This window comes from Papaver somniferum, chromosome 11 (genome assembly GCF_003573695.1).
Source record: "Papaver somniferum cultivar HN1 chromosome 11, ASM357369v1, whole genome shotgun sequence".
NCBI classification, from domain to species: Eukaryota; Viridiplantae; Streptophyta; class Magnoliopsida; order Ranunculales; family Papaveraceae; genus Papaver; species Papaver somniferum.
In genome coordinates, this window is record NC_039368.1 from 136,108,173 (window position 1) to 136,135,831 (window position 27,659).

Below are 27,659 nucleotides of genomic sequence, written 5' to 3' on the forward strand. Positions count from 1 at the left end.
ACTTAATGTGCATATCTCCTAAATATAGACTCTCATATATTATTTCCTAATAATAGTAGTAATAAAGTTAATAATAATAATAACTACAGGATTCTCAAAGTAGATTTGTTCATATCTTTGATTTCATCATCCTCAAAATTCACTTTTTTGTTTTTTGTTTTTTCATTCCTATTTTTAGTCCATTTTTTTCTGTTACATATACAAACACAAAGATTCCTTCTTTTTTCTTCCTTCATTCATTCTTTACACAACCATTCTCTGGTTTCTGTTTTGTTTTTTCTCTTTCAATTTCAATGAAGAACTCCATTGCTCTCCTCCTCTGCACTCTCCTGGTTTTTGTTCATGGAGGTCTTGTCATGGGTGCAGGAACCAAAGATGGTTCTGAACAATGGGGTTATGTTCAAGTCAGGCCAAGTATGCCTGTCACTCAATATCTCCTCTATAATCTTTTCTTGGTCTCTCTATTTGTCCATAACTGAATTCTCTCATTCTTTCACTCTTTGATTTTGCAGAAGCACATATGTTTTGGTGGCATTATAAAAGTCCATACAGGGTGGATGATCCTTCAAAACCTTGGCCTATAATTCTATGGTTGCAGGGTGGACCTGTTAGTATACCTGCACTTGATGAATCCAAACCCATCTTCTGTTTGAATCAAATTTTGAATTTGTTTATGTATTTTTTGGATTGCAAACAGGGTGCTTCAGGAGTTGGGATTGGCAATTTTCAAGAAATTGGACCTCTAGACAACTTCTTAAACCCAAGGAATTCAACTTGGTTGAAGAAAGCTGATCTCTTATTTGTGGTAAGTCCATAATTTCCATCAAGTACACAAAATTTGATATTTTTTGGATTTTTAATTAGTTTTTGGATTTTGGTGTGATTAAAGGATAATCCAGTAGGAACTGGATATAGTTTTGTGGAAGATGACAATGCATATGTGAGAACTGATGAAGAAGCAGCAACTGATTTAACTACTTTGTTAAGAAAACTCTTCAATAAGAATGAACAACTTCAAAAGAGTCCTCTATATGTTGTTGCTGAATCTTATGGTGGTAAATATGCTGTTACTCTCGGATTATCAATTGTTAAAGCCATGAAAGCTGGTCATTCGAAACTCAAATTTGGAGGGGTTGCTCTTGGTGATAGTTGGATTTCACCACAAGATTATGTGGTAAGTTATAGTATTACTTTTACTTTTTTAAGTATGGTGTCAAATTATTTTTGTAAATGCTGGTTCAAGTGAACTATACAATTTTACTTTTTTGAATGTGTACAGTTCTCATGGGGGCCATTGCTTAAAGACTTATCTCGGCTCGATAACAACGGATTAGCGGAATCAAAAAGGTCGAACACTTTGAACATTTTTGTCATAAGAATAAGTTGATCAGTGAAATAATGAGTTTATCAATTGACAAAACTCTTGTTTCAAATTGCAGACTAGCTCAACAGATTAAGCGGACAAATTGAAGCTGGACAATTTGTAAATGCAACAGATACATGGGGCGACCTTGAGAATGCGATTGTTCTGGGAAGCAATTCAGTGGTACCTATTCCCTCTATCTCCTTGTTTCACCGTTAAATTAGTTTGACATATTTCAGTACCAGCTTTACCTCTGAGAGGCATCATTTGCAAGGCGTTTATGCTTTCCATGTCAATTTTGGTGTTGCAGGACTTTTACAATTTTATGCTGGACTCTGCAAATGATCCATTAGAATCAACGGCTACGTCTCTTCAATCATTGAAAGCAGCAGCGTCATCTCAAAAGTATTCAACATATCTTGGTACCACCCAAAAATTTACTCCCGGTGGGGATGGGGATGTACGTACCTTAATGAATGGTGCTATTAAAGCCAAACTCAAGATTATCCCAGAGAATGTTAGGTAAGTTGTTTGAAGACATTTGCAATGCTACCTTTTATTGTTGTCCTTCCAAAAACAATGAATATGAATACTGTTGGTACTCTAATGTTTCAGATGGGGAAGTCAGTCTGGGAATGTTTTTGCTGCCTTGTCCGGTGACTTCATGAAGCCAAGAATCAATGAGGTAATAATGGTTTCCTAAACTGTGTTTTTGTAATGTACAGCATTTGAAAAACGAAGATGACACTGTAAGGAGTTGAAATTTTTATTTTTTTTGTGCAGGTTGATGAACTGTTAAAGAATGGGGTCAATGTGACAGTGTATAATGGACAGGTATGTTTGTGTGTCAAACCTTGATTAAAGTCTTTATTCCCCACTTTGGAGACAAAATGCAATAACTATGATTTTGCTGTTTCAACTAATCAACCATTTACTATCTTACTTTGTTAGGTTGATCTCATTTGTGCAACCAAGGGAACTGAAGCATGGGTTGAGAAACTCAAGTAAGATTGACAATGTCTTTTAATGGTTGTAATTGTTGCAATATGTGGTTAACTGACAGATTTTGTTGATTTTTTACTAGGTGGGAAGGGCTTAAAACGTTCTTTAGTTTGGATCGAGAACCTCTGTATTGTGAGGATGATACTGTAACTACCAAAGGATTTGTCAGATCATACAAGAATCTACATTTTTACTGGATTTTGGGTGCTGGTCATTTTGTAAGTATTCTTTCTTCTACTAGGCTACAAGACCATGGCATGCAGGCTGATCATGAATTTTCAGTTTCTCTTTTTTGAACCCTGAATGCATTTGAGACAAATCAAGTAAGAATTTTCCAAGCCACACATGCACAAGAAAGGCTGTTTTGTTTACTGAACCAAAACACATGCACACACACAAGTCAAAAGACACTAAATAGTCCTACCGAACTTTTTAGTGTCCATGAATTGCTTTTAGTAGCATTATTTGCTGATTCAAATAGTTGTCAGAAGATTACGATTCTAAGCAAATGATGATGATGATGAACCAAATTTGTGTGGATTTTCAGGTACCTGTGGATCAGCCTTTTGTGTGTCACTGCAGATGATAGGGGACATTACACAATCTCCAAATTAACGAAACTCATCATTTTGACTTTGAGCAGACACACTATTATTTAACTCATCATTGTGAAAAATAAAGGTGAAATTAGGCCACAGAAAGAGAAATAAGCTTTGTTTATCCAGCACTTACATTTTGACTTTCTCCGACCGCATTTGACCAACTCAACGATGGGAGAGAGCAAAAGTGTCACCAGGTTCAGCTAATGCTTTTGTATTGCAAAGTTAATTGTTTTAATTGATGCGATTCTAATTTAACGATGTGAATCAATAATGAAGCTTGTGTCAATTATAAAAAATATGGTCATTTTTGCATCAAAATGATGCTTGTTTTAATACAAAAATGGAGTGGTAACTTTCAGTGCGGTGCAAATTTATTTCAAGAATTCTTGATTGTTTGCATTGGTTACGCAGTGGATAACTTGGAATGCCTGCTTAAACCGAAATTGGAATTGTCTATTGACCATTTTAAATAGTCAGAATCTGGTCAGCCTTCGACCTCTCGTTTCACTTCAGTGTATTTTGATTTTAACCAACCCAGGTGTAAGTAAGCGTCCCCTGCAAAACTGTATCTAGGATTCTTATATTATTTGGAAAAACAAAGAAGAATGTCGTTTAAAACATTGAATTAGGATGATACTAATCAAGATCAACAACCATTCAACCAACAAACTTTTGAAGTCCTTTACCGAAAGTCGTATAACGAAGGATTTTTTAATCTTTTTTCATCCCTATTTAAAGTCCATTTTTGCTGTTACATATTCAAACACAAAGCTTCCCTCTATCTGTTCACTCATTCTTTGCAGAACCGTTGTAGTTTCTCAACTTTGTGTTATTCTTTTCAATTTCATTAGGAAGTGGAAACTAATGAAGAACTTCATTAATCTCCTGCTTTGCTTTCTACTTGTTCTTGTCATTTATGGAGGTGTTGTCATGGGTGTAGGAACCAAAGATGGTTCTGAACAATGGGGTTATGTTCAAGTTAGGCCAAGTATGTCTGTCAATCAATACCTCATCAATCTTTTTTCTACTTGCTCATACTCTTTAACTTGATTCTCATTTGTTTTTTTTTGAAGAAGCACATATGTTTTGGTGGCATTATAAAAGTCCATACAGAGTTGATGATCCTTCAAAACCTTGGCCTATAATTCTATGGTTGCAGGGTGGACCTGTTAGTATACTACTCTTAACCAATCTGTACCCATCCTCTGTTTGAATCAAAATTGAGTGTGTTCATGATTTTTTGGGTTGCAAACAGGGTGGCTCAGGAACTGGGTTCGGAAATTTTAGAGAAGTTGGACCTCTAGACAACTTCTTAAACCCAAGGAATTCAACTTGGTTGAAGAAAGCTGATCTCTTGTTTGTAGTAAGTCCATCGTTTCCAACAAGTGTGCAAATTTTAATCTTAGGATGTTTGCTCTTTTGGAGTTTTGACTAGTAGAATTCGATTTTGGTGTGATTGAAGGATATAGTTATGTGGAAGATGACAATGCATATGTGAAAACTGATGAAGCAGCAGCAGCGGATTTAACTACTTTGCTGAGAAAACTCTTCAATAAGAATGAACAACTTCAAAAGAGTCCTTTATATGTTGTAGGCGATTCTTATGGTGGTAAATTTGCTGTCACTCTTGGATTATCAGTTGTTAAGGCCATTAAAACTGGTCATTTGAAACTCAAATTTGGAGGGGTTGCTCTTGGTGATAGCTGGATTTCACCACAGGATTACGCGGTGAGCAACTGATCATCTTAAATGATGAATTCCACTTAGTTAAAGTTATACAGCTTCAATTTTTGTGTGTGTGCAGTTCTCATGGGGGCCATTGCTTAAAGATTTATCACGACTCGATAGCAACGGACTTGCCAAATCAATAAGCTCGAACACTTGAACATTTTGTCTATAATTATCTGATTATTGCATTAATGACATTTCACTGACAAGTTCTACTTCAGAGTAGCTCAAAAGATTAAGCAACAAATTGAAGCTGGAAAATTTGTGAATGCAACAGACTCATGGGCCGACCTTGAGGAAGTGATTTTCTGGGGCAGCAATTCAGTGGTACTCAATCCCTCTCTTTCTCCTTATTTCAGCAGTAAATTATTTGGATCCCAGGTCTGAGAGGCATCATTTGCAAGATGTCTACGCTTCTCGTTTCCACTAAATTTTGGTATTGCAGGATTTTTACAATTTTATGTTGGACTCTACGAATGATTCATCACCAGCAACGGTGACATCTCTACAATCATCAAAAGCAGCAGCGTCATTTCGAAAGTACTCAACATATCTTGGTAACTCCCACAGATTTGCTCCCGGTGGGAGTGGGGATTTAGATACCTTGATGGATGTTGCCATTAGAGCCAAACTCAAGATTATCCCGAAGAATGTTACGTAAGTTGTTTGAGAACATTTACAATGCTACTTTTCTTTTGTCCTTTCAAGAAGAATAAAAATGAATATTGTTGGTACTCTTATGTTTTCTTAACTATCAAAAACTCTTTTGGGTAAACATACTGAATTTTGCAAGTTGTACAGGTTGATCAACTGCTAAAGAATGGGGTCAATGTGACAGTCTATAATGGACAGGTATGTTTGAGGGTTGAACCTTGATTAAAGTCTAGCTTTATTCCCCACTTTGGAATGGCAAGTCCCTTTCTTGATTTTTCCTGTTTGAACTTTGAGCTAATCAACCATTTACTGTCTTATTTGTTAGGTTGATCTCATTTGTTCAACCAAGGGAACTGAAGCATGGGTTGAGAAACTCAAGTAAGTTTGACAGATGCCCGGAATTGAGAGTAGGCAAACTTATCTCATGTGGTGTGGCCATTTTTAGTGATGATTTGACTTTCTCTTGGTTGATTTTATTAGGTGGGGAGGGCTTAAAGGTTTCTTGAGTTTGGATAGAAAACCTCTGTACTGTGAAGATGATACTACAACTACTAAAGGATTTGTCAGATCATACAAGAATCTGCATTTCTACTGGATTTTGGGTGCTGGCCACTATGTAAGTATTTTTGGTACTACTACATTACAAAATCATGATTTCTTTCAAGGCACAGTTGCACAATAAAGGGTGTTACTGTTTTCATCACTGAACCAACCAATACACATGCACATTGCACACACTATCACTTAACCAACCAAATTTGTATGGTTTTCAGGTTCCTGTTGATCAGCCTTGTGTGTCACTCCAGATGATAGGGGATATTACACAATCTCCAAATTAACTCATCATTTTGACTTTGAGCAGACACTCTATCATTTAACTCATTATTGTGAAAAATGAAGGTGAAATCAGGTCAGAGAAAGAGAAATAAAACAACAGCTAGAGGAGAAAGAAGTTAGTAAATGGTGTGTCTTTGTTTTCCAGCCCTCGCCTTTTGAGTTTTTGTTTATGCCGTTTGACTTGAGTAAAATGTCACCAGAGCTCATGTTTTTGTATTGAAAGTTGATTGAAAACATTGGTTTTTAAGAATAATGACTTTTTGTACTTAGCACCACTGCTTGCTATTTATCACCATGTAAATTATAGGGCTGCGCTGCTGAAAATATACATGCTTTCACTATATATGGCAATCCTGCAAAGGGAAGCAAATTCTGAAGAATAAGAATCTTGCACTTACACAGAGATGAACTAATTTTACTCAAACCAGATCTGAATGACAGAATGATTGTTGTTGTATTACAGTTCAAATTTTAGGTTCCACATTTTACAAGATATGTAAGCAGTACACAAATACGCTACCCAATTTTACAAGCTAAATAAATGTACAAAATAAACATAGACGAAGGACAAGAAAAGCGAACTCTATCACCCTTGCAGAGAGTGAGATCAACTTAATATTCTCACTTTCCTGGTGCAAAGTTGGTTGCATAGGACCAAGCATTGTTGTTTACAGGGTCAGAAAGGTGATCTGCCAGGTTTTCTGGAGGACCTTTGCCTGTAACAATAGCCTGAACAAAGAATCCGAACATGGAGAACATAGCAAGTCGCCCATTCTTAAGTTCCTTTACCTTTAGCTCGGAAAATGCCTCTGGGTCCTCTGCAAGTCCTAAGGGGTCAAAGCTACCTCCGGGGTAAAGTGGGTCGACGATCTCGCCTAGTGGACCACCGGCAACTCTATATCCCTCAACAGCTCCCATAAGGATCACTTGAGTCGCCCAAATAGCTAAGATGCTCTGTGCATGGACCAAGCTGGGGTTTCCCAAGTAGTCCAGTCCACCTTCCCAAGTAGTCCAGTCCAGTCCACCTTCGCCCAAATAGCTAAGATTCTCTGTGCATGGACCAAGCTGGGGTCTCCCATAAGGATCACTCGAGTCGCCCGAGTTTAATTCCGCTTCTAGAGAGAAGTTCAGGGAATACACAACCCAGAGCTCCGAGCATGGCCCATCTTGAGTGAATTACCTCAAGTTCCCGGTTCTTGGCAAATGTCTCTGGGTCTGCAGATAGTCCAGCAGTGTCCCAGCCATAATCGCCAGGGAATTCACCGGTTAGGTATGATGGAGACTCACCAGAGAATGGTTCAATGTACTTAACACAGTCTGGACCGTACCATGGACTTCCTGAAGAAGCAGCAGGCTTCTTGGCTGATGTCTTCCTCATCATGATCCTTCCAATGCTACTGGGTCTAACATTGGTTGGAAATTCTGACTGTGAGTTTAATGTTACGGCGGTGCCTGCAAATGATGGGGAGGAGAGAGCCATGGATGCCATTTGCTTTGGTTAGAGAGAAAAAAGGCTGGTAAAATGTTGAAGAAGGTATTAGGTGTGTTGTTTGATGTGTTGCATTGATTGAATTCATGTCTCTTTTATAAGCCATTATGGGGCCAGACATATCTATCTATGCAGATCTTCTGCCTTGTTCCTATTGGTCCCCATATTGGCACCACTAGGGGTGCACATACCCTACCCATACCCGCCAATCCTACCCTACCCGCCAGTTTTTTAACCGTATCCTACCCTATCCACTATTTGGCGGGTAGGGTGGCGGGTAAAAAATTTCTTAACCGCCGCTAGATGGGTAGGGTGGCGGGTAAAGCTCGAAATTATCCTACCCTATCCGCCTACCCGCCTGTTTATACTATTGATCTCTGCCGTTGGTTCTCGTTTAATCTCTGCCGTTGATCTTTCAACTATTGATCTCTGCCGTTGCTTTATATTTTCCTACAACACTAAAAACTAAAAAACTAAAAACTGGATTCAGTTTTCGTTTTATCTCTGCAGAGAAACGCTCGTTTAGAACTTCAAATCTCGTTTACCAGTTCCTCTCACATCTCGTTTAGAACTTCAAATCTGTTATCAGATCTCGTTTAGAACCTTTTAATAGGTTGATTCAAGGTAAGATCTAACTTCAAAGTTCATTTTGTTTCATATTTTTTTTTTGTGTTAAATTGATTGAAAAATCATAAGGTTTCAATGTTTCATGCATGTTGCTGGATACGAGGAATCTGAGTTTGGAAAGCTAATGAAGGGTTTAGAGAGTGGTTCTTCCTCCTAATTTGAAATCCAAACTAATTTTCAGGTGAAAATTTGAATAATTTGAATGGGTTTTTCTTTTATATGTTGTATTGCTTGGTGATTTTATTTGTATTTGAAGAAGTTAGTTGAAATCAGTTGAGTAATATGATTGCCATCGTGAAAAATTGACATGCATGTTAACTGATTGATGAAATTTCTCATAGAAATTTAGTTTGTTCCTCATGAATGACGAGTTTCAATGCGATTCTGTTAGGAGATGGGAAAAGGCAATTGAATGGGATTTAAAATATGTGGTCATATGTGAACTGATTGATAAATTGTCTCTTCATGATTTCTATCTAAAACCCATGTCTTTAAATGTTTAGATTATCAATATTTCAAACAATTTCAGTGAGATTTTGATTATGTGACACCCATGTCTTTAAAGGTTTATCTAAAGCAATTGAATTAGCTTTAGATTCTGCTCACAGTAATAGTAGTATTAATGAAAATCATTGGTTTGATTGAACATTAGCATCATGTCAGGTGAGTGAGTACATTTAAGACCTTTGCTAGGTGGGTGAGAAAAGGAGAGATTTGTTTTGTAGTTTAAATAGACAGTTGACACTGGAGTCCAGTATATATGTTTTCTCGCAAATAACTTGTCTCCACAATGCTTGTATGTCTGCAGAATATCTCGAATGCCACTTTCCCAATAAATATCTATACATGAGTCTCAAATTCCTTATTCCAAGTCAATACAACGCAGAATAGCACTATCATCGATACCAATAGAACCCTCTAATTCTCCAAGGGTATCTTAACCAACAGACGGATATAACTACTGTCTAATTCTAGATTTCAGTGTTGTTCTCTAGATTTCAGTGCTGTTATTAGGACCCTTTGAAGCCTGTTAACTTTTTTTGCTTTCTATTCATATGACTTGTTCTTTCTAGTAAGGAAGCATGGTTGAGATTACAGAATTGATGTCAACGAGACCTCATATTCCCTCTCAAGATACATCTCAATCCGTGCAACAAAGAGTCAGGGTTGTTATATCTCCGCCACCTCCACCTCCACCATCACGCTCGATAATGCATCTGCAAATAAAAAAGCAATTGAATATGTCCAAGAGAAAGTTGTAAGTTGGGGATCGTCAATTGTAGGAGGTAAACATTTACATGTAAGGTGTGCTGCCCACGTATTAGCTTTAGTTGTTAAGGATGGGTTGAAGAAATATCATACTTCAGTGAGCAGAATCAGGTCGGTGGTTAAATACGTCACGGCCTCTCCTGCTAGAATGAAGAAATTCTTAGATGCCTTATTTCTTGAAAGAATGGAATACAAAAAGGGATTAGTGTTAGACGTGAAAACAAGATAGAACTCCATTTACTTGATGTTGGATGCAGCAGAAAAATACGAAAAAGTTTTTATAAGGCTAGGACGATCTGATAAATCATTTCGTAAGAGGTTTATCTTCGATATTCCCGATGAATCAGTAATGGGTGTTAATGTTGATGATATTGACAGTACTGATTTTCTTGATGAATCCAGTTCTTCTGATTCTGATGCTGATGAAGTTCCCTTATCTGGTCGAAGAAAAGCCAAGAAGAAAAAGCCTTGCGTGCATGCTCCTGAAAAGTATGACTGGGCTAATGCTCGAGTCCTAGTTCAGTTTCTACAGGTATTTTAAAGATTTTATCAGTAGTTTATATTTCGTTCTTTGGTTAGTTTATCAGTAGTTTATATTTCGAAGCTTCTCTTGCAATATCATATGAATGCTGCCCATTCATAATGCTCCCATTTGACCATGAATCAATCATATGGTTTAGATTTTGAGCTCCTCTCGAAACCTCTAACAACTGATGTGATGAATATTGTGGAGAATTTCTATCATCTCCTCTATATGAATCGTTCCGACACCCCAATTTTATTCATTCTAAGAATGCCTTAAAATTTCTTTGCTGGAATTCAATTATTTCGTTTCATATCTGTGATGTCTATTTGCCATTAATTCTACGGATTTGTTGCAATGAGGAGTAAGTATTTGCCAGATGTCAGGTCTCAATGATCCATAAGAATATCTGAGAAAAAATTTATTTACAATTTTACCCTGCTGATATAGACTGTAAGAACAAACATTGGACGCTGTTATGTTTGTTAGGTTTATGTTTTAGTTCTTGGATATCAAATGACACAAACCTTTACAAAAAATGGATGCATGGAGTTTGGCATGATAAAATTAGTTTGGCTACCGTGCTCAGTTTGAATGTTGTTTAGAATTTTCCATTTCTAGTCAAGGAACTTGCATGTTAAACGGAAACACGCTACCGTGCTCAGTTGATAATTTGTCACAACTTTAGTTGCTTACTTTTGTTGTTGAGCCACTCGAGCTGATGCTGTTCTTGGCATGTGTTGAAGTCTAATTTTGCCAGCTCCAGATTAATATTGTTACTCATATATGGCAACCTGATTAGTGATTATATATGTTGAATGAGTACCTAAATTTTAGATTTTATGATATCAGAAATTGTCGAGAGCAGCAATGTGATATTTCACTAAAATTTGGAAAACTTATGCATGTGTATACTTATAAATATCTTTAAAACAACACTTGATATTGTGATATTACTTGATATTGTGACTGAACCAAAAGTCTGAACTTGTTGTGATATTGTATTCCATTGTAGGATGTTGTGATATCTCTTACTTGATGTTGGTATTATGACTGAACTTTGAATCAAATCGTTCACTATTATGACTGAATCTAACAAGAGATAACTTGTATGCAGATTTATTTGGTGATCTTAGTACTTATTCCATCATCGTAGATGATGATTGAAGAAGAAGGTCAATATGAAGAGCTTTTGGTGATGATACTGTTATATGAAGAATACAACTCTTTTCTTGAGAATACTTTTGTTTGTACATTTTTTATGGTTATGCTTTTGTTTCTAAATTCATCGTTGGTCTATTAGCATCATTGCTGTAGTTGACAGTCTTGGTTATGCCTAGTTTTTGATGCTGATTATAAGGATGTGTATTTTGATGCTAACTAGTCATATCGATACAAGTTGACAGTCTTGGTTATGCCTAGTTTTTCTTTTCTTGTGCCACCTCTCCTGTCTGTGTTCTTTTCTTCCTTAATGGTGATTGTATTTCATTTTTTCTCTAGGTCCTTCGAGTTGGAAAGGAATTGCTTGGGTGTCGAGTCGTCTTTAAAGGATTAGCTGGTTGCGTTGAGGGTAAAAATGCTTTTGCATCCGCTGCTGATCAGATACAATGTTCTGGTTTTGAGAAAGATGAACCTGAGAGAAGGCATGAACAGGATGCAATGTCAGCAGCCTTTATGGCATTGATTAGAACTCGGAAGCGACACCATTTTGCTGCAGAAATTTATTGAGATCGATAGATGGGGAGGATAATTGTCTGCTTATGCGACTGAGGTTCTAAGTGCGCTGTCTCTAGGTGCACTGTCCTTCTGCATTGATATAGACGATTATACCCGCCACCCTACCCTACCCGACCTGCCAGAAAATGGGTTGGGTAGGATCTTACCCGTTTAATGGCGGATAGGGTGGCGGGTAAAAATTTTCTTACCCGCCAGTAAACGGGTAGGATGAAAGGTATAGGCCATATCCTACCCACCCTACCCGTTGTGCATCTCTAGGCACCACAAGTGCAAGAATCCTTCTTCCTTTCTCAGCCAAGCAATTTAGGCTCTCATGGATTTTTCTCTGCATTATTAATCTGACAAACAGCGCTGCCTTGTTCCTATTGCTAATTGACCGCTGAATAACAGCGCTGCTGATATGACGTCTATGCGTAGGAAAGAGGTGATTTTCTATCTTCACCACGTCACATAAATCAAATTGAATTTTTTTACAAAGTATATCTTTTTAGTTCCCGAGTCGAGCAGTCAAAATATTAGAAATCTCGATCAAGGTTTGGCGTCACAAAATAGGTGATTTATGGGTGTAATGTCGATCAGGAAAACTAGGTGATTAATCAACAATTAAACGCCGAAAGTATGATTAATCACCTAGTGGGTTAGTATTAGTGATAAATTGGGTGTAACCGTGTAACAAAGACGATTAATTGTTGAAGATGTTAACATCTCAAGGAAGAACACTTGTAAAATCCATTGAATCCAAAATCAAAATTCCCATCAAAAAATTACCAAGATTTTCAGATCTACACATGTATATTCCCTCACAAGATGGAGGATGGGGATAATGACCATGTAAATGTTGAAACAGGACCAACACTATTCGCACCAAAAACAGACGACATCCATTGCCATTATAAGCATGAGCAGTTTCGTTTTCATGTACGAGTGATAATGGTAACAATATGTATTAGGAAACACAAATAAATAGAATAAGGTGATTAAATGGTAACATTCGTTGTTCCTCGCATGCCCATTTTCTTTGCCCGATCGATTTCGCTTTTGCTTCCGGTTTGCTCCATCCACGACTTCATTTTCTTTCTTTCCTTTCTTTTGCTTTTGTTTTCTTTCTTTCTTTTGCCTCTTGAACATATTTTGTTTCCTTTACTGCTCTACGAGGTCTTATTGCGCCTCCTAGTTAAGGTCTTATTGCGCCCCACCCTGTCATTAAGGGTCTTAAGTCGACGAAGTCTCAGGCGCTCGTTATTCTTGCGAATAACGATCCATCAACCTCTCCTTAACATTTTCTATTGCGGTTTTACTTCGCGAAAATACGACAGGCCTAATTATTCCCATGAATAATAGACCCATGATATTGCCGTCTTTTTTGGTCACGCAGCTCCCTAATCTGGAGGGTGCCGTCCCTTTATGTTCTGATGTGATTTGTAGATAGTGGTAAAAGTGGTTCGATTCTCAGACTTGCGAAGAATAAAATATAGACTTAAATTCTAAAACTAAAATAGAAAACAAACTAAAAATTGTCACAAACTCAATCAAAGATGATATCAATATTAAAAGAACATTGAGGCTAAGATTCCACTATTTTCCAAGTTCAAAGTGATTTAATCCCAATATTTATATTTATGCAATTTTCTCGTTCAAGTTGATTCTAACTTATTGCAATTAGTAGATTCTCAAAATAACAAGTGTAAATCCAAAGCATAGAACATCAAAAATCTAGGTCCAAGTATGTTCTATCAAAAGAAATCACAATTGCTTAACAAGGATCATTCAAACAATTTTCAACCAAGGCAAATAATCATAAAATAATTGCAAATAAATAAATAAAATACAATATATACCACTTCTTGTTGGAAAAATAGCTTCCTTTATCGCCTCAGCAATGGGGTTTAGCTCCTCATATTAATCACTTGCTCAAAATACATGTTTGTTGCTCAAAAGTTGATTAAAGATGAAAAACTATAACACTGGATGTTTGAAAATGATGTATTGGTGTTGCAAAACAAAGGACTGACTGTTACGAAGAAGTTACTGTAGCAACGTTACGAATTTGAGACGCTGTTCTTATTTGCAATGCTTGTTCTTCAGCAGCAGCAGAAGACGGTTTCCTGCAACTTGATCAATATGGCTCTGTAGTGTTTCTAACTCCTCTGCGACTGCTCCAATAACTTCGTTCTCGTTTCTGTGACTTAAACACACCTTTTATACTACTCAGAAACCTAAAAATAGCGATTAATTCTCGCTTTTTCTTTAGGTGAAAGTCACGACAATAATCTCTTCTCTCGACTTCCCTAGCCGATTCTGAGCTTTCCCGATTGTCTTAAACTCTTCCTTCGATAGAATACTACCTTAGGAAACAATTTCACGCGTTTAGTCTCCCTGAATTACCAAAAATCAACCCAAACAGAGACTCGTGCAAAATTCAAACTCTGTTTCCTTATTTTGGATTATCTAGCCCAATTCGATTGATTCCACCGCACATACCAGGCTTGTTTAGTTGAATCACGTCTAGCCCAGCAAATTTCAGTGATTGAATCTCACTCAAACATCTTCGAAATCCAAACGAAAATTTGGTTGCTAACTGGTTATTTTTCCCGCCCAAAAATATTCGAATTTTTAGAAGAAAGTGACCTCCCCCTATCCTGTGCTGGTCTCCCATTAGCAACTGCCCTGAAATGGATGCCCCTTAATAATTGGTCGCCCCTTATCCGTTTGAGGGGTCTGAATAGCAAGTGTCCTCCGGGGTGCCCCGCGCAACTTTTCGAGCAGATTTTTCCAAAAATGTTTATTGGCCAAAAATACCTACACACACATAAACACCATAATAAGTACAAAAATGAGCACTATCAATATATAGAATCGAGATAAATTAGACACAAAAATGTGTCTATCAAATACCCCCAAACCTATTATTTGCTAGTCCTCGAGCAAAATAAAATAAAATAAAATCCTAACTCACTGACGCAGGCATCGTCGATTGCATGTAGCGTATGCAATAAGCCTTTAAACCCCTAGGTGGCCCTAGTGGCGGAGTGTTGTCTCCGGAGGGCTTACAAGAGATATACCCACAAAACCTTTACTCCAGACCTTAGCTATCTACGCAGAACCTTGGAAGGCACTAAAGAATCTCCTTGGTTGACATACTTATTGACTACAGGAGGAAGTACCCTGATGCGAAATTCCAATTGTTGTACACGAGTTTGCACTCAAGGATACTAAAATTCATATAAAGTGACAGAGCTCTACTCAAATAGTCGCACTATGGACATCAATATCCGGAGTCAAAACTAATCACATGGAGAGATCAAGAAGATGTATATAGAAAAACATAGATGGTTTTGATGTTTACTAAGTGAACGGCGTTTCCCATATCTGTCTGAAGGCCTCTGCCAAAATGAACATATCCTAATGGATTGAGATATTAGTCTGACTAATATCAACGCACTGACATATAAAAGGGAACCAGTGGTCGATAACCTAACTCTAGGTTAACACAACTGGCATATACAAGGGTACCAGTGGTCGACTTTATTGAATTTGTTCCTTTTGGTCAAATGGTCTGGTCTCAATTTTTTTTTTTTTATAATAATTTTTTTTTCAACTTTTTGGTAACTACCATTTTTTTTTTATCTTTCTCAATCACTCTAATTCACCCTAGCATTGGTAACAACTTGAATCGTGGGCCCCACCTATCACTTAGAGAAACATAGTTTAAAAACAAAACAAAATAAAATAAAAATAGAAGTGAAAAGGACTCAACGATATATGGTGAAAATATCATGTTATTTCTAACACCTGAGCTATGTGCTTTTATGAATAGACTCTTCTAGATGTTGCCATCTAATCAGATTGGTTCCTCAACTCCTACAACCAAAATGCTTCCATCCACTTAGATTGGTTAGTGCCATCATTAATAAACATAAATTTCTAGGCTCTGGAGTTTATTAATGCAACTAAAACGAAAAAAATAACAAAATGTTTCATCCCCACCCCCAAACCTAAATCTAACATTGTTCTCAATGTTTCTAGTGAAAGCACAATAAAGTATAAATAACATGAGGAATTTGTAAAGAGAGAAGTTGGAAAGATAGTACCTGGGTGAAGTGTAACCAAAAACCTACAAAAATTATACAACATACAAACCGCCTTGATGGTCAATCAAGGTAAACAGGGTCCTCCATAGGGACCTCCTCAACATCACCTGTAGGAAAAGGCTCTAAAAAGGGCTTTAATCGCTGACCGTTAACCTTTGAAGAACTACTACCATCTGTTGTCTCAATCTCAATAGCGCCATGAGGAAAAACAGTACGGACCACAAAAGGACTGGTCCACCGAGAGCGCAACTTCCCGGGGAATAGATGCAAACGAGTGTCATACAGAAGAACTTTTTGACCTGGAGAAAATGACTTTCGTAAAATATTCTTATCATGCACAAGTTTCATTTTGTTCTTATACTCCTTAGCACTATCGTATGCATCTCTACGAATCTCATCCAACTCATTGAGCTGGAGATTTCTATGAACTCCTACCTTATCAAGTGAAAAGTTTAAGCTCTTAACAGCCCAATAGGCTCTATGCTCTAACTCGACAGGTAGATGACATGCCTTTCCAAATACTAGACGATAAGGAGACATTCCAATGGGTGTCTTAAACGTGGTACGGTAAGCCCATAAGGCATCAGTAAGCCTCGACGACCAGTCTTTCCTATTGGGATTAACTGTTTTTTCTAATATACGCTTAATTTCCCTATTGGATACCTCTACCTGACCACTAGTCTGAGGGTGATATGGGGTAGCTACTTTATGGGTAATACCATATTGTTTCATTAAAAGAGCAAATGGTCTATTACAAAAGTGTGAACCTCCATCACTAATTATGGCTCGCGGTGTACCAAAACGTGTAAGTATATTCTCTTTCAAAAACTGAACTACGACCCTATGGTCATTTGTTTTACACGGAACCGCCTCAACCCACTTAGACACATAGTCTACATCGACAAGTATGTAAAGATATCCCAAAGAACTAGGAAATGGACCCATAAAATTAATTCCCCACACATCAAAGACCTCAATCACTAAAATAGGGTTCAAAGGCATCATATTTCGACGGGAAATGGTTCCTAACCTCTGGAAACGATCACAAGAAACACAATGACTATGGGAGTCTTTAAAAAATGAAGGCCAGTAAAATCCACACTGCAATATCTTAGCAGCAGTCTTCTTAGCACTAAAATGACCCCCACAAGCATGTTCATGACAAAAGTAGAGAATACTGGACTAGTCACTCTCAGGTACACATCTCCTAATAATCTGGTCGGGACAATACTTAAACAAATAAGGATCGTCCCAAAAGAAATGCTTAACCTCGGCTAAAAACCTAGAACGATCTTGTTTACCCCAATGTTGAGGGGTACGGCCAGTAACAAGATAATTCACTATATTTGCATACCAAGGTGATTGGGAAACAGAGAACAATTGTACATCAGGAAAGCTATCCCTTATAGGAAGGGCATCACTAGGGGAACTAACAACTAACCTGGATAAGTGGTCTGCTACTACATTTTCAGCACCCTTTTTGTCTCTAATGTCTGGAGAAAATTCTTGTAACAATAGGATCCACCTAATCAGTCTAGGTTTGGTGTCCTTCTTAGACAAAAGGTATTTCAAAGCAGCATGATCAGTATATATTACGATCTTAGAACCTAAAAGGTAGGATCTAAACTTATCCAAGGCAAACACGATGGCTAACAGTTCCTTCTCGGTAGTTGTATAGTTCAATTGGGCATCATTCAGAGTTTTGCTAGCATAGTAAATCACATGAAGTAGTTTTTCTACTCGTTAACCTAACACAACTCCTATTGTATAATCTGAAGCATCACACATAATCTCAAAGGGTAGGTTCCATTTGGGTGCCTGAACTATGGGAGCGGTAGTGAGTAAATTTTTAAGCTTCTCAAAAGCCTCTAAACAAGCATCATCAAAGACAAACTTAACATCTTTTCCAAGCAAACTGCAAAGAGGTCTAGAAATCAAGCTAAAATCCTTAATGAATCGACGGTAAAAACCTGCATGCCCTAGGAATGACCTAATGTCTTTTACGGTTTTTGGGACCTGTAAAGTCTTAATAAGGTCAACTTTGGCTTTGTCTACCTCTATATCCTTTGAAGAAATGATATGCCCTAAAACAATTCCTGATTTAACCATGAAATGACATTTTTCCCAATTAAGCACTAAATTCTTTTTCTTACACCTAGTCAACACTAATTTCAAATGATGCAAGAACTCATCAAAAGATGAACCAAACACTGAAAAATCATCCATAAAGACCTCTAAAAACCGTTCTACCATATCAGAAAATATGCTCATCATACAACGCTGAAAAGTCGCAGGGGCATTACACAGCCCGAAAGGCATGCGTCTATACGCGAATGTACCGAAGGGACAGGTAAAAGTGGTTTTCTCTTGGTCTTCTGGGGCAATAACGATCTGATTATATCCGAAAAATCCATCTAAAAAGTAATAGAAACTATATCCAGCTAATCTCTCTAGCATTTGGTCGATAAAAGGAAGGGGAAAGTGTTCCTTCCTTGTGACCTTGTTCAATTTCCTATAGTCGATACAGACACGCCATCCCGTGGTCACTCGGGTTGGGATTAACTCATTATCCTCATTTTGGACTACAGTGATACCTGATTTCTTGGGAACAACTTGAACGGGGCTGACCCACTTACTGTCTGAAATTGGGTAGATAATACCCGCATCTAACAACTTAAGCACCTCTTTTAGAACTACTTCTTTCATGTTAGGGTTCAGTCGACGTTGCATCTCCCTAGACGGTTTGGAGTCTTCCTCTAAATGAATCCGATGCATACAATCGGTAGGACTAATACCCTTAATGTCTGCTATAGACCATCCTAAAGCTTCCTTATTATCTTGAAGTACTTTTACTAGCCCACTTTCTTGATCACTATCCAAGTCGGCAGCAATAATCACAGGTAAAGTCTCAGATGTGCCTAAGAACACATACTTCAGGTTATCTGGTAGTGGTTTGAGGTCCAACTTAGGGGGCTCTTCTAAGGAAGGAACTGAGGTAGTCTCAGAAGCTGGTAATGGTTCGAACCTAGCTTTCCATCTATCAGTGTCTAACACAGGGGTATAATCTAATAGAGCATTCACTTGTTCAATGGTACTATCATCGTCAAAATCTAAACCAAAATGGGATAGAAAACTCTCTAATGGGTCTTCAGACAAAATGTTCGGTAATGACTCCTGAACTAAGGATTCTATCATATTCACCTCTTCAACACATGTGTCATCTAGCTCATAAGGTAGCTTACTGACATTAAAAATGTTCATTTCGATAGTCATATTACCAAAGGATAAATTCATCACACCATTTCGACAGTTTATGATCGCATTAGACGTAGCTAAGAATGGGCGACCTAAAATCACAGGTATCTGGTTCTCTGGGTCAGGGACAGGTTGGGTATCTAGGACCACGAAATCCACTGGATAAATAAACTTGTCGACCTCAATAAGAACATCCTCGATAACACCTCGAGGAATTTTGGCAGACCTATCAACTAACTGCAGTGTTATCTGAGTAGGTTTCATTTCACCAAGACCTAGTTGTAAGTACACATGGTACGGAAGTAAGTTCACACTGGATCCTAAGTCAAGTAAAGCTCTTTATACCCGGTGTTTACCTATTGTGCAAGAAATGGTTGGGGAACCTGGGTCTTTGTACTTTGGAGTGGTAGTGTTCTGAATGATTGAACTTACATGACTAGCTAAAAAGGCTTTCTTATGGACGCTAAGTTTTCGCTTCCGCGTACACATATCCTTAAGGAACTTGGCATACGCAGGAATTTTCCTAATTGCATCTAATAAAGGAAGGTTTATGGTAACTTGCTTAAAAACCTCCAATATGTCATTAAAGTTCGATTCCTTCTTTGTTGATGCTAATAGCTGGGGAAATGGGGCTTTAGGCACAGGATCAAACCTCTCAGGAACCAAGTCAGCATCATTGGAAATTTTATCAGTACCCTCAGTTAGCGGTCCCGAGGGATGAGATCCTGAGGGGTGAACTACAATATGTTCACTATTGGGCATGTTTACCTGATTGTCTACTACTCTACTACTCCTAAGGGTTCTAATAGCATTCAACTGATTCGATGGTTTTGCACCTACTTCATGAGATCCTCTAGGGTTGGGTTGAGTTTGACTAGGAAACTTACCTCTTTATCTTAAAGACTCATTTATATGACTAACCTGTGTTTTCAACTCGGAAATAGCCTGAGAGTTAGCCTGACCTATTCTCTTATTTTCTTTTATACCTTGAGCAACAGATTGATGAAACTGCATAGTGTTACGAGTTAACAAAGCAAGAGACTCTTATAAACTCATAATCTTCTTATCCGGAGGGTTCTGAAACTGTGATGGGGCTGAAGGATTCTTATTATAGCCAAAACTTGGGGGAGATTGAGAGTTACTAGACTGACCTTGATTCTGGCCCTTAGACCAAGAAAGGTTGGGATGGTTTCTCCAGCCAGGATTATAGGTTTCTGAATATGGGTCAAACTTCTGACGGTTATCAAACCTAGTGTTATTATAGAGAGCATTGGCTTGCTCTTAAACAGTATTGCCTTCCCAAAAAGGCTTTATTCTACCACTAGTATGACTCACTTCTAAAGATTCTAACCTTTTTGCTATAGCAAAAATTTTGGCATCTGATTCGTAGCTTTCTTCTATCCTATTAACGTTTCCTCTGCCTAGAAGAATTGTTTTCTGGGGTACCCTATTACTTTCTTATTGTTGGGTCTTTTCGGCGATTTCATGCAAGTATGTCATCGCATTATCAACTGTTTGGTTTCCAAACCCACCTGTACACATGAACTCTACTGTATTTGTGGTGGGATAATCTAAACCCTCATAAAGGATCTGAACTAACCTAACCTTTTCTAAACCATGATGAGGACATTGGGCTAATAAATTATTGAACCTTTCCAAATACCTATACAAAGATTCTCCCTCCTGTTGTGTAAACGTGCAGATTTGCATCCTAATAGACGAGGTTTTGTGCCTAGGGAAAAACTTGTTCAAAAAGGCGGATGTAAGTTGTTCATAGGTTTCAATTGATTCGGAAGCCAAACTATACATCCACGACTTGGCTTTATCTTTTAAGGAAAAGGGGAATAACCTGAGTTTTAAAGCATCATCATCAAGGTTTCTAATTTTCAGGGTACTACAAATTTCCTCAAAGTCCCTAACATGGAAATAGGGGTTTTCATTTTATTTTCCTAAAAATATTGGGAGCAACTGTAAGGTTCCAGGCTTAAGTTCATAATTTGCTTCAGTTTCAGGTAACTTGATACACGAGGGACGAGTAGTCCTAGTAGGGTTCAACAAGGCTTTCAAAGTTGCCATTTCTGGCGTTATTGGACTATCAGGGATTTTCTCTTCAAACGGATGTTCGAAAACGGAATCTTCACGAATCGGACTCTCTAAGTTGAGGTAATCAAGACGCTTAGAACTAATAGGTTTATCTTTAACAAATCTACCTAGGGCGTCTCTTTTACGTTCAGGCATGCAACAGAATAAGGAAGGGAATTCTATGCAAACACAAAACAAGGCCGACTCAACCAAATCAAGCCTAAATTTCTAGCAAACAAAAAGCATGATGGCTCCACTTAGATTGTCACTAGACCAGCTTCTATTCTTTCGAAAAGGAACTCGTTACAATCTGAGCAAACCCCTATGGAATCAATCCGAGTCAAAGTAAGTTGAATCAAGGCAAGGGAAGCTCAGTGGAGCTTTGATACCCAAGGCCTCACCGGTTACAAGGCGGCGCATTCAACTCACAGGAACCGTCAAAAACTTCGAAGTATGCTCAAAAGAGTAACCAATATTCTTCGAACGACTTTCCTATTAAGCTCGTTACCCTATAGGTCTCGTTCTAGTCAAAATTTTAGGCTTAGGTTCGCGTTTGGTTTCGTGTTCCTAAGGCGGGCAAGAAGAGAACGGTGATGAAATCCGAACCCTTATCTTGTATGGCCAGTCCTTGCCCTTTACTAGGAATTAAAAGAAACCGTATTCAAGTCCTCAACATATATTCACCTTAAGGAATACAGTAAACCCGCTGACAGGGGATTCGCGGGTGTTTCGAAAAAATTACCTCCCGTACCAGACGGGCGAAGAATCGCTGAAGTCGACTCGGGCCACAACTTCTATGTTATGTATGAACCCGAGGGGCCTAGGTGATATCGTAATCACCGTCCTTCCCTACACACAGTTTGTATTTAAACCAACCCTTCCTTAGGGTTTAAAAATAATAATGTCCAAAGTCCAATGTCCAAGTGTCCAAAAAGAAAAGAAAAAATTACAAAAATAGCAAACCCTAATGCAGTTCTCTCTCTCTCTCTCTTTTTTTTAATAAAGAAAAATAAACAAACCCTAAAAAAATTAAAAAAAATATCTAAAAAGAAATTGTCTTCTTCTTCGTTCTTTTCGCTTTCATCTTTCGCTCCAAGTCTTTATGCTTTAAGTTCCAGTCCTTACGAAATCATCAAACTCCTTGGCTCAATTCGCTTTATGATCCAAAACCTGTAGACAAAAGACAAATACCCCAAAACGTAAAAAAGAACAAAAATAATAAAAACCTAAAAAATAATAAAAAAATAAAAATAAAAAAAATAAAAATAAAAAAAATAAAAATAAAAATAAAAATAAAAGAAAACTAAGTCTAAAAACCCTAAAAGCAAATCCGCGTCGGCGGCGCCAAAAATTGATGTGATTTGTAGATAGTGGTTAAAGTGGTTCGATTCTCAGACTTGCGAAGGATAAAATATAGACTTAAATTCTAAAACTAAAATAGAAAACAAACTAAAAATTGTCACAAACTCAATCAAAGATGATATCAATATTAAAAGAACACTGAGGCTAAGATTCCACTATTTTCCAAGTTCAAAGTGATTTAATCCCAATATTTATATTTATGCAATTTTCTCGTTCAAGTTGATTCTAACTTATTGCAACTAGTAGATTCTCAAAATCACAAGTGTAAATCCAAAGCATAGAACATCAAAAACCTAGGTCCAAGTATGTTCTATCAAAAGAAATCACAATTGCTTAACAAGGATCATTCAAACAATTTTCAACCAAGGCAAATAATCATAAAATAATTGCAAATAAATAAATAAAATAGAATATACCACTTCTTGTTGGAAAAATAGCTTCCTCTATCGCCTCAGCAATGGGGTTTAGCTCCTCATATTAATCACTTGCTCAAAATACATGTTTGTTGCTCAAAAGTTGATTAAAGATGAAAAACTATAACACTGGATGTTTGAAAATGATGTATTGGTGTTGCAAAACAAAGGACTGACTGTTACGAAGAAGTTACTGTAGCAACGTTACGAATTTGAGACGCTGTTCTTATTTGCAATGCTTGTTCTTCAGCAGCAGCAGAAGACGGTTTCCTGCAACTTGATCAATATGGCTCTGTAGTGTTTCTAACTCCTCTGCGACTGCTCCAATAACTTCGTTCTCGTTTCTGTGACTTAAACACACCTTTTATACTACTCAGAAACCTAAAAATAGCGATTAATTCTCGCTTTTTCTTTAGGTGAAAGTCACGACAATAATCTCTTCTCTCGACTTCCCTAGCCGATTCTGAGCTTTCCCGATTGTCTTAAACTCTTCCTTCGATAGAATACTACCTTAGGAAACAATTTCACGCGTTTAGTCTCCCTGAATTACCAAAAATCAACCCAAACAGAGACTCGTGCAAAATTCAAACTCTGTTTCCTTATTTTGGATTATCTAGCCCAATTCGATTGATTCCACCGCACATACCAGGCTTGTTTAGTTGAATCACGTCTAGCCCAGCAAATTTCAGTGATTGAATCTCACTCAAACATCTTCGAAATCCAAACGAAAATTTGGTTGCTAACTGGTTATTTTTCCCGCCCAAAAATATTCGAATTTTTAGAAGAAAGTGACCTCCCCCTATCCTGTGCTGGTCTCCCTTTAGCAACTGCCCTGAAATGGATGCCCCTTAGTAATTGGTCGCCCATTATTCGTTTGAGGGGTCTGAATAGCAAGTGTCCTCCGGGGGTGCCTCGCGCAACTTTCGAGCAGATTTTTCCAAAAATGTTTATTGACCAAAAATACCTACACACATAAAACACCATAATAAGTACAAAAATGATCACTATCAATATATAGAATCGAGATAAATTATACACAAAAATGTGTCTATCATGTTCCCCCTGATTGCCCCTTCAAGGAGATTAACCCTAACATGCATGTTGGTCTCCTCCCATCCGGTTATATATTACGACAGTCAGTTGTTTTCGTAACTTCTTATCCCTTTCGCCGATGTGGCTATTGGTTACGAAGTCACACCCTGAGTGAGGTTTCTTTGGGACCGAGTGCATCGTAGTCAAGACTTGCCAGACGGACATGGCCAGTAACGCTCCAGACGTCCCAGGCACCCGCAGCTCAACCGAATACGTCGGCGCCTTGGTCATATTTCTGCACCCTTTACCGAAGGCCATCATAAAAGGGACCCTCAGCGGATAGGTCTTATCATTGCCCCTAGCTTTCTGTCTGAGAGTTGTTCACGACGCGCGTTAGGACTTTGCCTCTTACACTTTCGTGCGAACTAGGGTGCACGTCGTGGATTCCCAGCCTTCCTAGGCGAAGGTTTTAAGGTTTCTCTTAAACCGCTTCGTGGATTTTATTTGCCTCCTAATGTGAGGTCTTACTTTGTTTATTTGGGGTCTTATTTTGCTTTCTTCTCTTAATCTTTGCATATTGTTCATGCTTGTTGCTTTGTATGGCTGCTGTGCTTTTCCGAGTATAAGCTTATCTTGTTGCGATGAAAATTTCGTTGCTGGCACATGAGACGATATCCAAGTTTTTGCAACTTCGCGCTCAGCCCTTCCGCCTTGGTGTCGTCCATTAATGCTCTGCCAACCATGGTTGCTCCCTTGTTCGCAATAGTACATGTTTCTTTTACTGGTTAGCTGGTTAAGGTTTGCAATCAGCTCCATTCGTATGTTTGGAATTATGTCGTTCTCCATTGCTCATCGTCGACTCTCGGCTACATCTTTTCTCCCTTGCTATTGGCTCACTTTTCCTCCATGTGGTTCGTTCCTTTTGAATATGTCCTTACGAACTGAAGATAATTCTTCGCAAAATCCCACGCTACGAACGGCTCTAGCTTCCATGCGGGCTGTCCAAGACATCACTACTTCTTCTTTTTAGGACATTGATCACTTCGTGGACTATCAAGGCTTTGTCAATATTGGTTGGCGAAACTTAGTCTAGCCGAACCAATATCGGGTCTTTCATCTTCTTCTCTTGCTCATTGGGAAGGGTTGTTCAATCTGTTGACGAAATAAGCCGCACCCTCGCGAGTGCTTCGTCACGCTTCCTTTCCTCCTTTTCTGTTCACTCGAAGGTCTTATAGTTGAGAGGCCATTTATTCCAGTTCCGTGAGATGGCAACGCTTCCTCCTATCATCTCGGCTTTACTAGCTGGTGCTGCTTGCCTTCGATTTTTTGCCAAAGTTTTCTAGTTCTCCTTTGATCACCATCTCGTCAGTTCACTTCGTAATCAGCTCCAGCAAAGCTCACTTCGTTGGTACAACAATTTCACGAGCCTTCCCATCCCACGAGATTCATCCGCCAAGACTTAACACGACATCTAGTTCTTCAACTTGCCACTTCGTCAGTCACATTCGAATTTGCAACTACGACAATTCATCCATCTCCTTCCGTCGTCCTTATCATCATTCTCTCCCGTGACCCGTCTCTTCGTGAGTTGATTCCGTCGTCCTTATCGTCATTCTCTCCGCCTGGTAACAGTGACCTCGTACACAATCCTAACGAGATTGGGATCACCGACTTTCCCCTTTCGGTTTTGTTACTCGTGGCCATCGGTGCTGGTTTATCTGAAATGATTTGTACCCTTGCTGGTGATTTCCAGGGTAAGTTCATGCATTTCGTATGTCCGTGTGAACTGACTTGCTGCGTCTGAGCTAGATCGAAACTTTATTGCCATCACTTCTTTCATCATCTTCCCTTTCACGGAGTATCCGCTACGAAGTAAATTTTGTGATGTTGTTGATGATGCTCTGGCGAATTCATCTTCGATTAAATTTACTTCGTGGTTACCCTTGAAGTAAGATGGATCATGGTCACGAAGTTAAAGTACTTTATTGTTATCACTTCGCTGGAGCTGAGTTCCTCGTTGAAGTAAGCTTCGTCTATATCCGTCGTTCCAAGAGCAACTTTGACCACACGAGTTCTCGTTAGTTGCCTTACTTCGTTGGCTTTGACCTTCCTTCTTCGTTGGCTTTGGCTCGTCCCATGCTTTCCTTCTCTATTCCATGAAAAGATGATTTGGCTGTTGTTTTTAATTCGCAGCTTATACCTTCTGGATTCATCTTTGTAATGCTCCTCTTTTCCTTGTCATGCTTCCATTCGTCCTCACGTCTCCTTTCTCCTTCATACCTTCGTTTTTGTGGCGCCCATTAAGCAATATCTCTGTATGGCAGACAAGGCCATACAGGTGACTCCATTTAAGTACCTAGTTTTTTCTTTGATAGTATGTGGTTCCCTTCCTCCTAGCGAGACCTATCGTCCCTCTTTCTTCGTTAAGTTTGCGGTTTTGCAACGTCAGTGCGTCTTCCTGTCTAGCTAGTCTGTCGTGTTGTCTCCACTGCGTCTTTATGTTTGTATCTCTTTTCTGTTGATGTGCCTTCCCTGTCGAGTAATCATACGAGCCATCTTCTCTTCGTGACGAAGTATATTTGTCGGAACTTGGTTTATCTCCTCATGACGAAGTAAATTTTACGAAGTAGTTTCTGTCGATGCTACTCTTCCTCCGCTTCGTCAATGATTTAGTTTCTGTCGATGCTACTCTTCCTCCGCTTCGTCAATGATTTATCACATCGACGGCTTTGCACATTTCCTGCGATCGTCCTTTCTTCCACTTCGCCAATGATTTATCACATCGACGGCTTTGGCCTTCTTTCATCAAATCATAACTGATCGTCCCTGCAACAAATTTTAAAGTCAAAGATAAATAAGAAAGAGTACTCCCTTTTACCCGTCGTCCTCTTCTTGATCCTCACGAAGTATCCTTTTCACGGAGCGCCTCTCATCTTCTGTCTTTGGGTATTCCATGACGTAGCTTTTGTCCCACGAAATAGCTTCCATCCACGAGGTAGCTCTCCTCCACGAGGTATGTTCTCCGCATCCATGAAGCTCTAGTCCCACGAGGTAAATATTCACGAAGCAAATGTTTACGAAGTGAATGCTTCCACAAAGTGAATATTTGCAAATGTTCACGAAACAAAAACTCTGCCCGAAGGGAGACTCGAACCCGTTTTCTGCATCTCGCAATACAAACCCTTAGCCGTCTGTGCCAACTTCTATCCGTGGAAGAAACGAACGACACCCAACTGTTATTGCAATTTGGTGTGTTGTTGCAATTGTCGAGAGATGGTTTGTTTTCGATTTTGATAGTGACCTTTGAAGTTGCCAACTGGACTGCCCAATTAGTAGTAACTGTCCGATAGCCAATAAGATGCCGATGACATGGAAAGTTATTGCTGATGTGGCTTCATTAGAATCAAGATTAATTGTGAGAACGCCATGTGGCTAATTATAAAGAAAGATAAGTTAACGATAGTGGCCTCAGTCTCACACTTGAGGTTTGAGGTTCAGTCCCTTCCTGGAATCTTGCTTTAAGACAACAATGTTTAGAGAAACTGACTGTGAACAATGAAGAACAATTATGTGGATAAGTATAGTAGTTTTCT

General features: G+C 38.5%; 1 protein-coding gene and 2 pseudogenes across 1 annotated transcript; 2 read left to right on the forward strand and 1 right to left on the reverse strand.

Annotated features, from left to right (window-relative positions):
* The first annotated feature begins 213 nt into the window (after positions 1-213).
* LOC113320774 lies at positions 214-3,137 on the forward strand (annotated as a pseudogene).
* A 605-nt stretch (positions 3,138-3,742) lies between these two features.
* LOC113320775 lies at positions 3,743-6,278 on the forward strand (annotated as a pseudogene).
* Positions 6,279-6,807: 529 nt separating this feature from the next.
* LOC113325252 (chlorophyll a-b binding protein 40, chloroplastic-like) lies at positions 6,808-7,675 on the reverse strand. The gene is made up of 2 exons (XM_026573455.1): positions 7,367-7,675; positions 6,808-7,251 (listed from the first exon to the last, which is right to left on the reverse strand). Exons 1-2 carry the CDS (start codon positions 7,673-7,675, stop codon positions 6,808-6,810), a joined length of 753 nt encoding a protein of 250 aa, XP_026429240.1.
* Between the last annotated feature and the right edge of the window lie 19,984 nt (positions 7,676-27,659).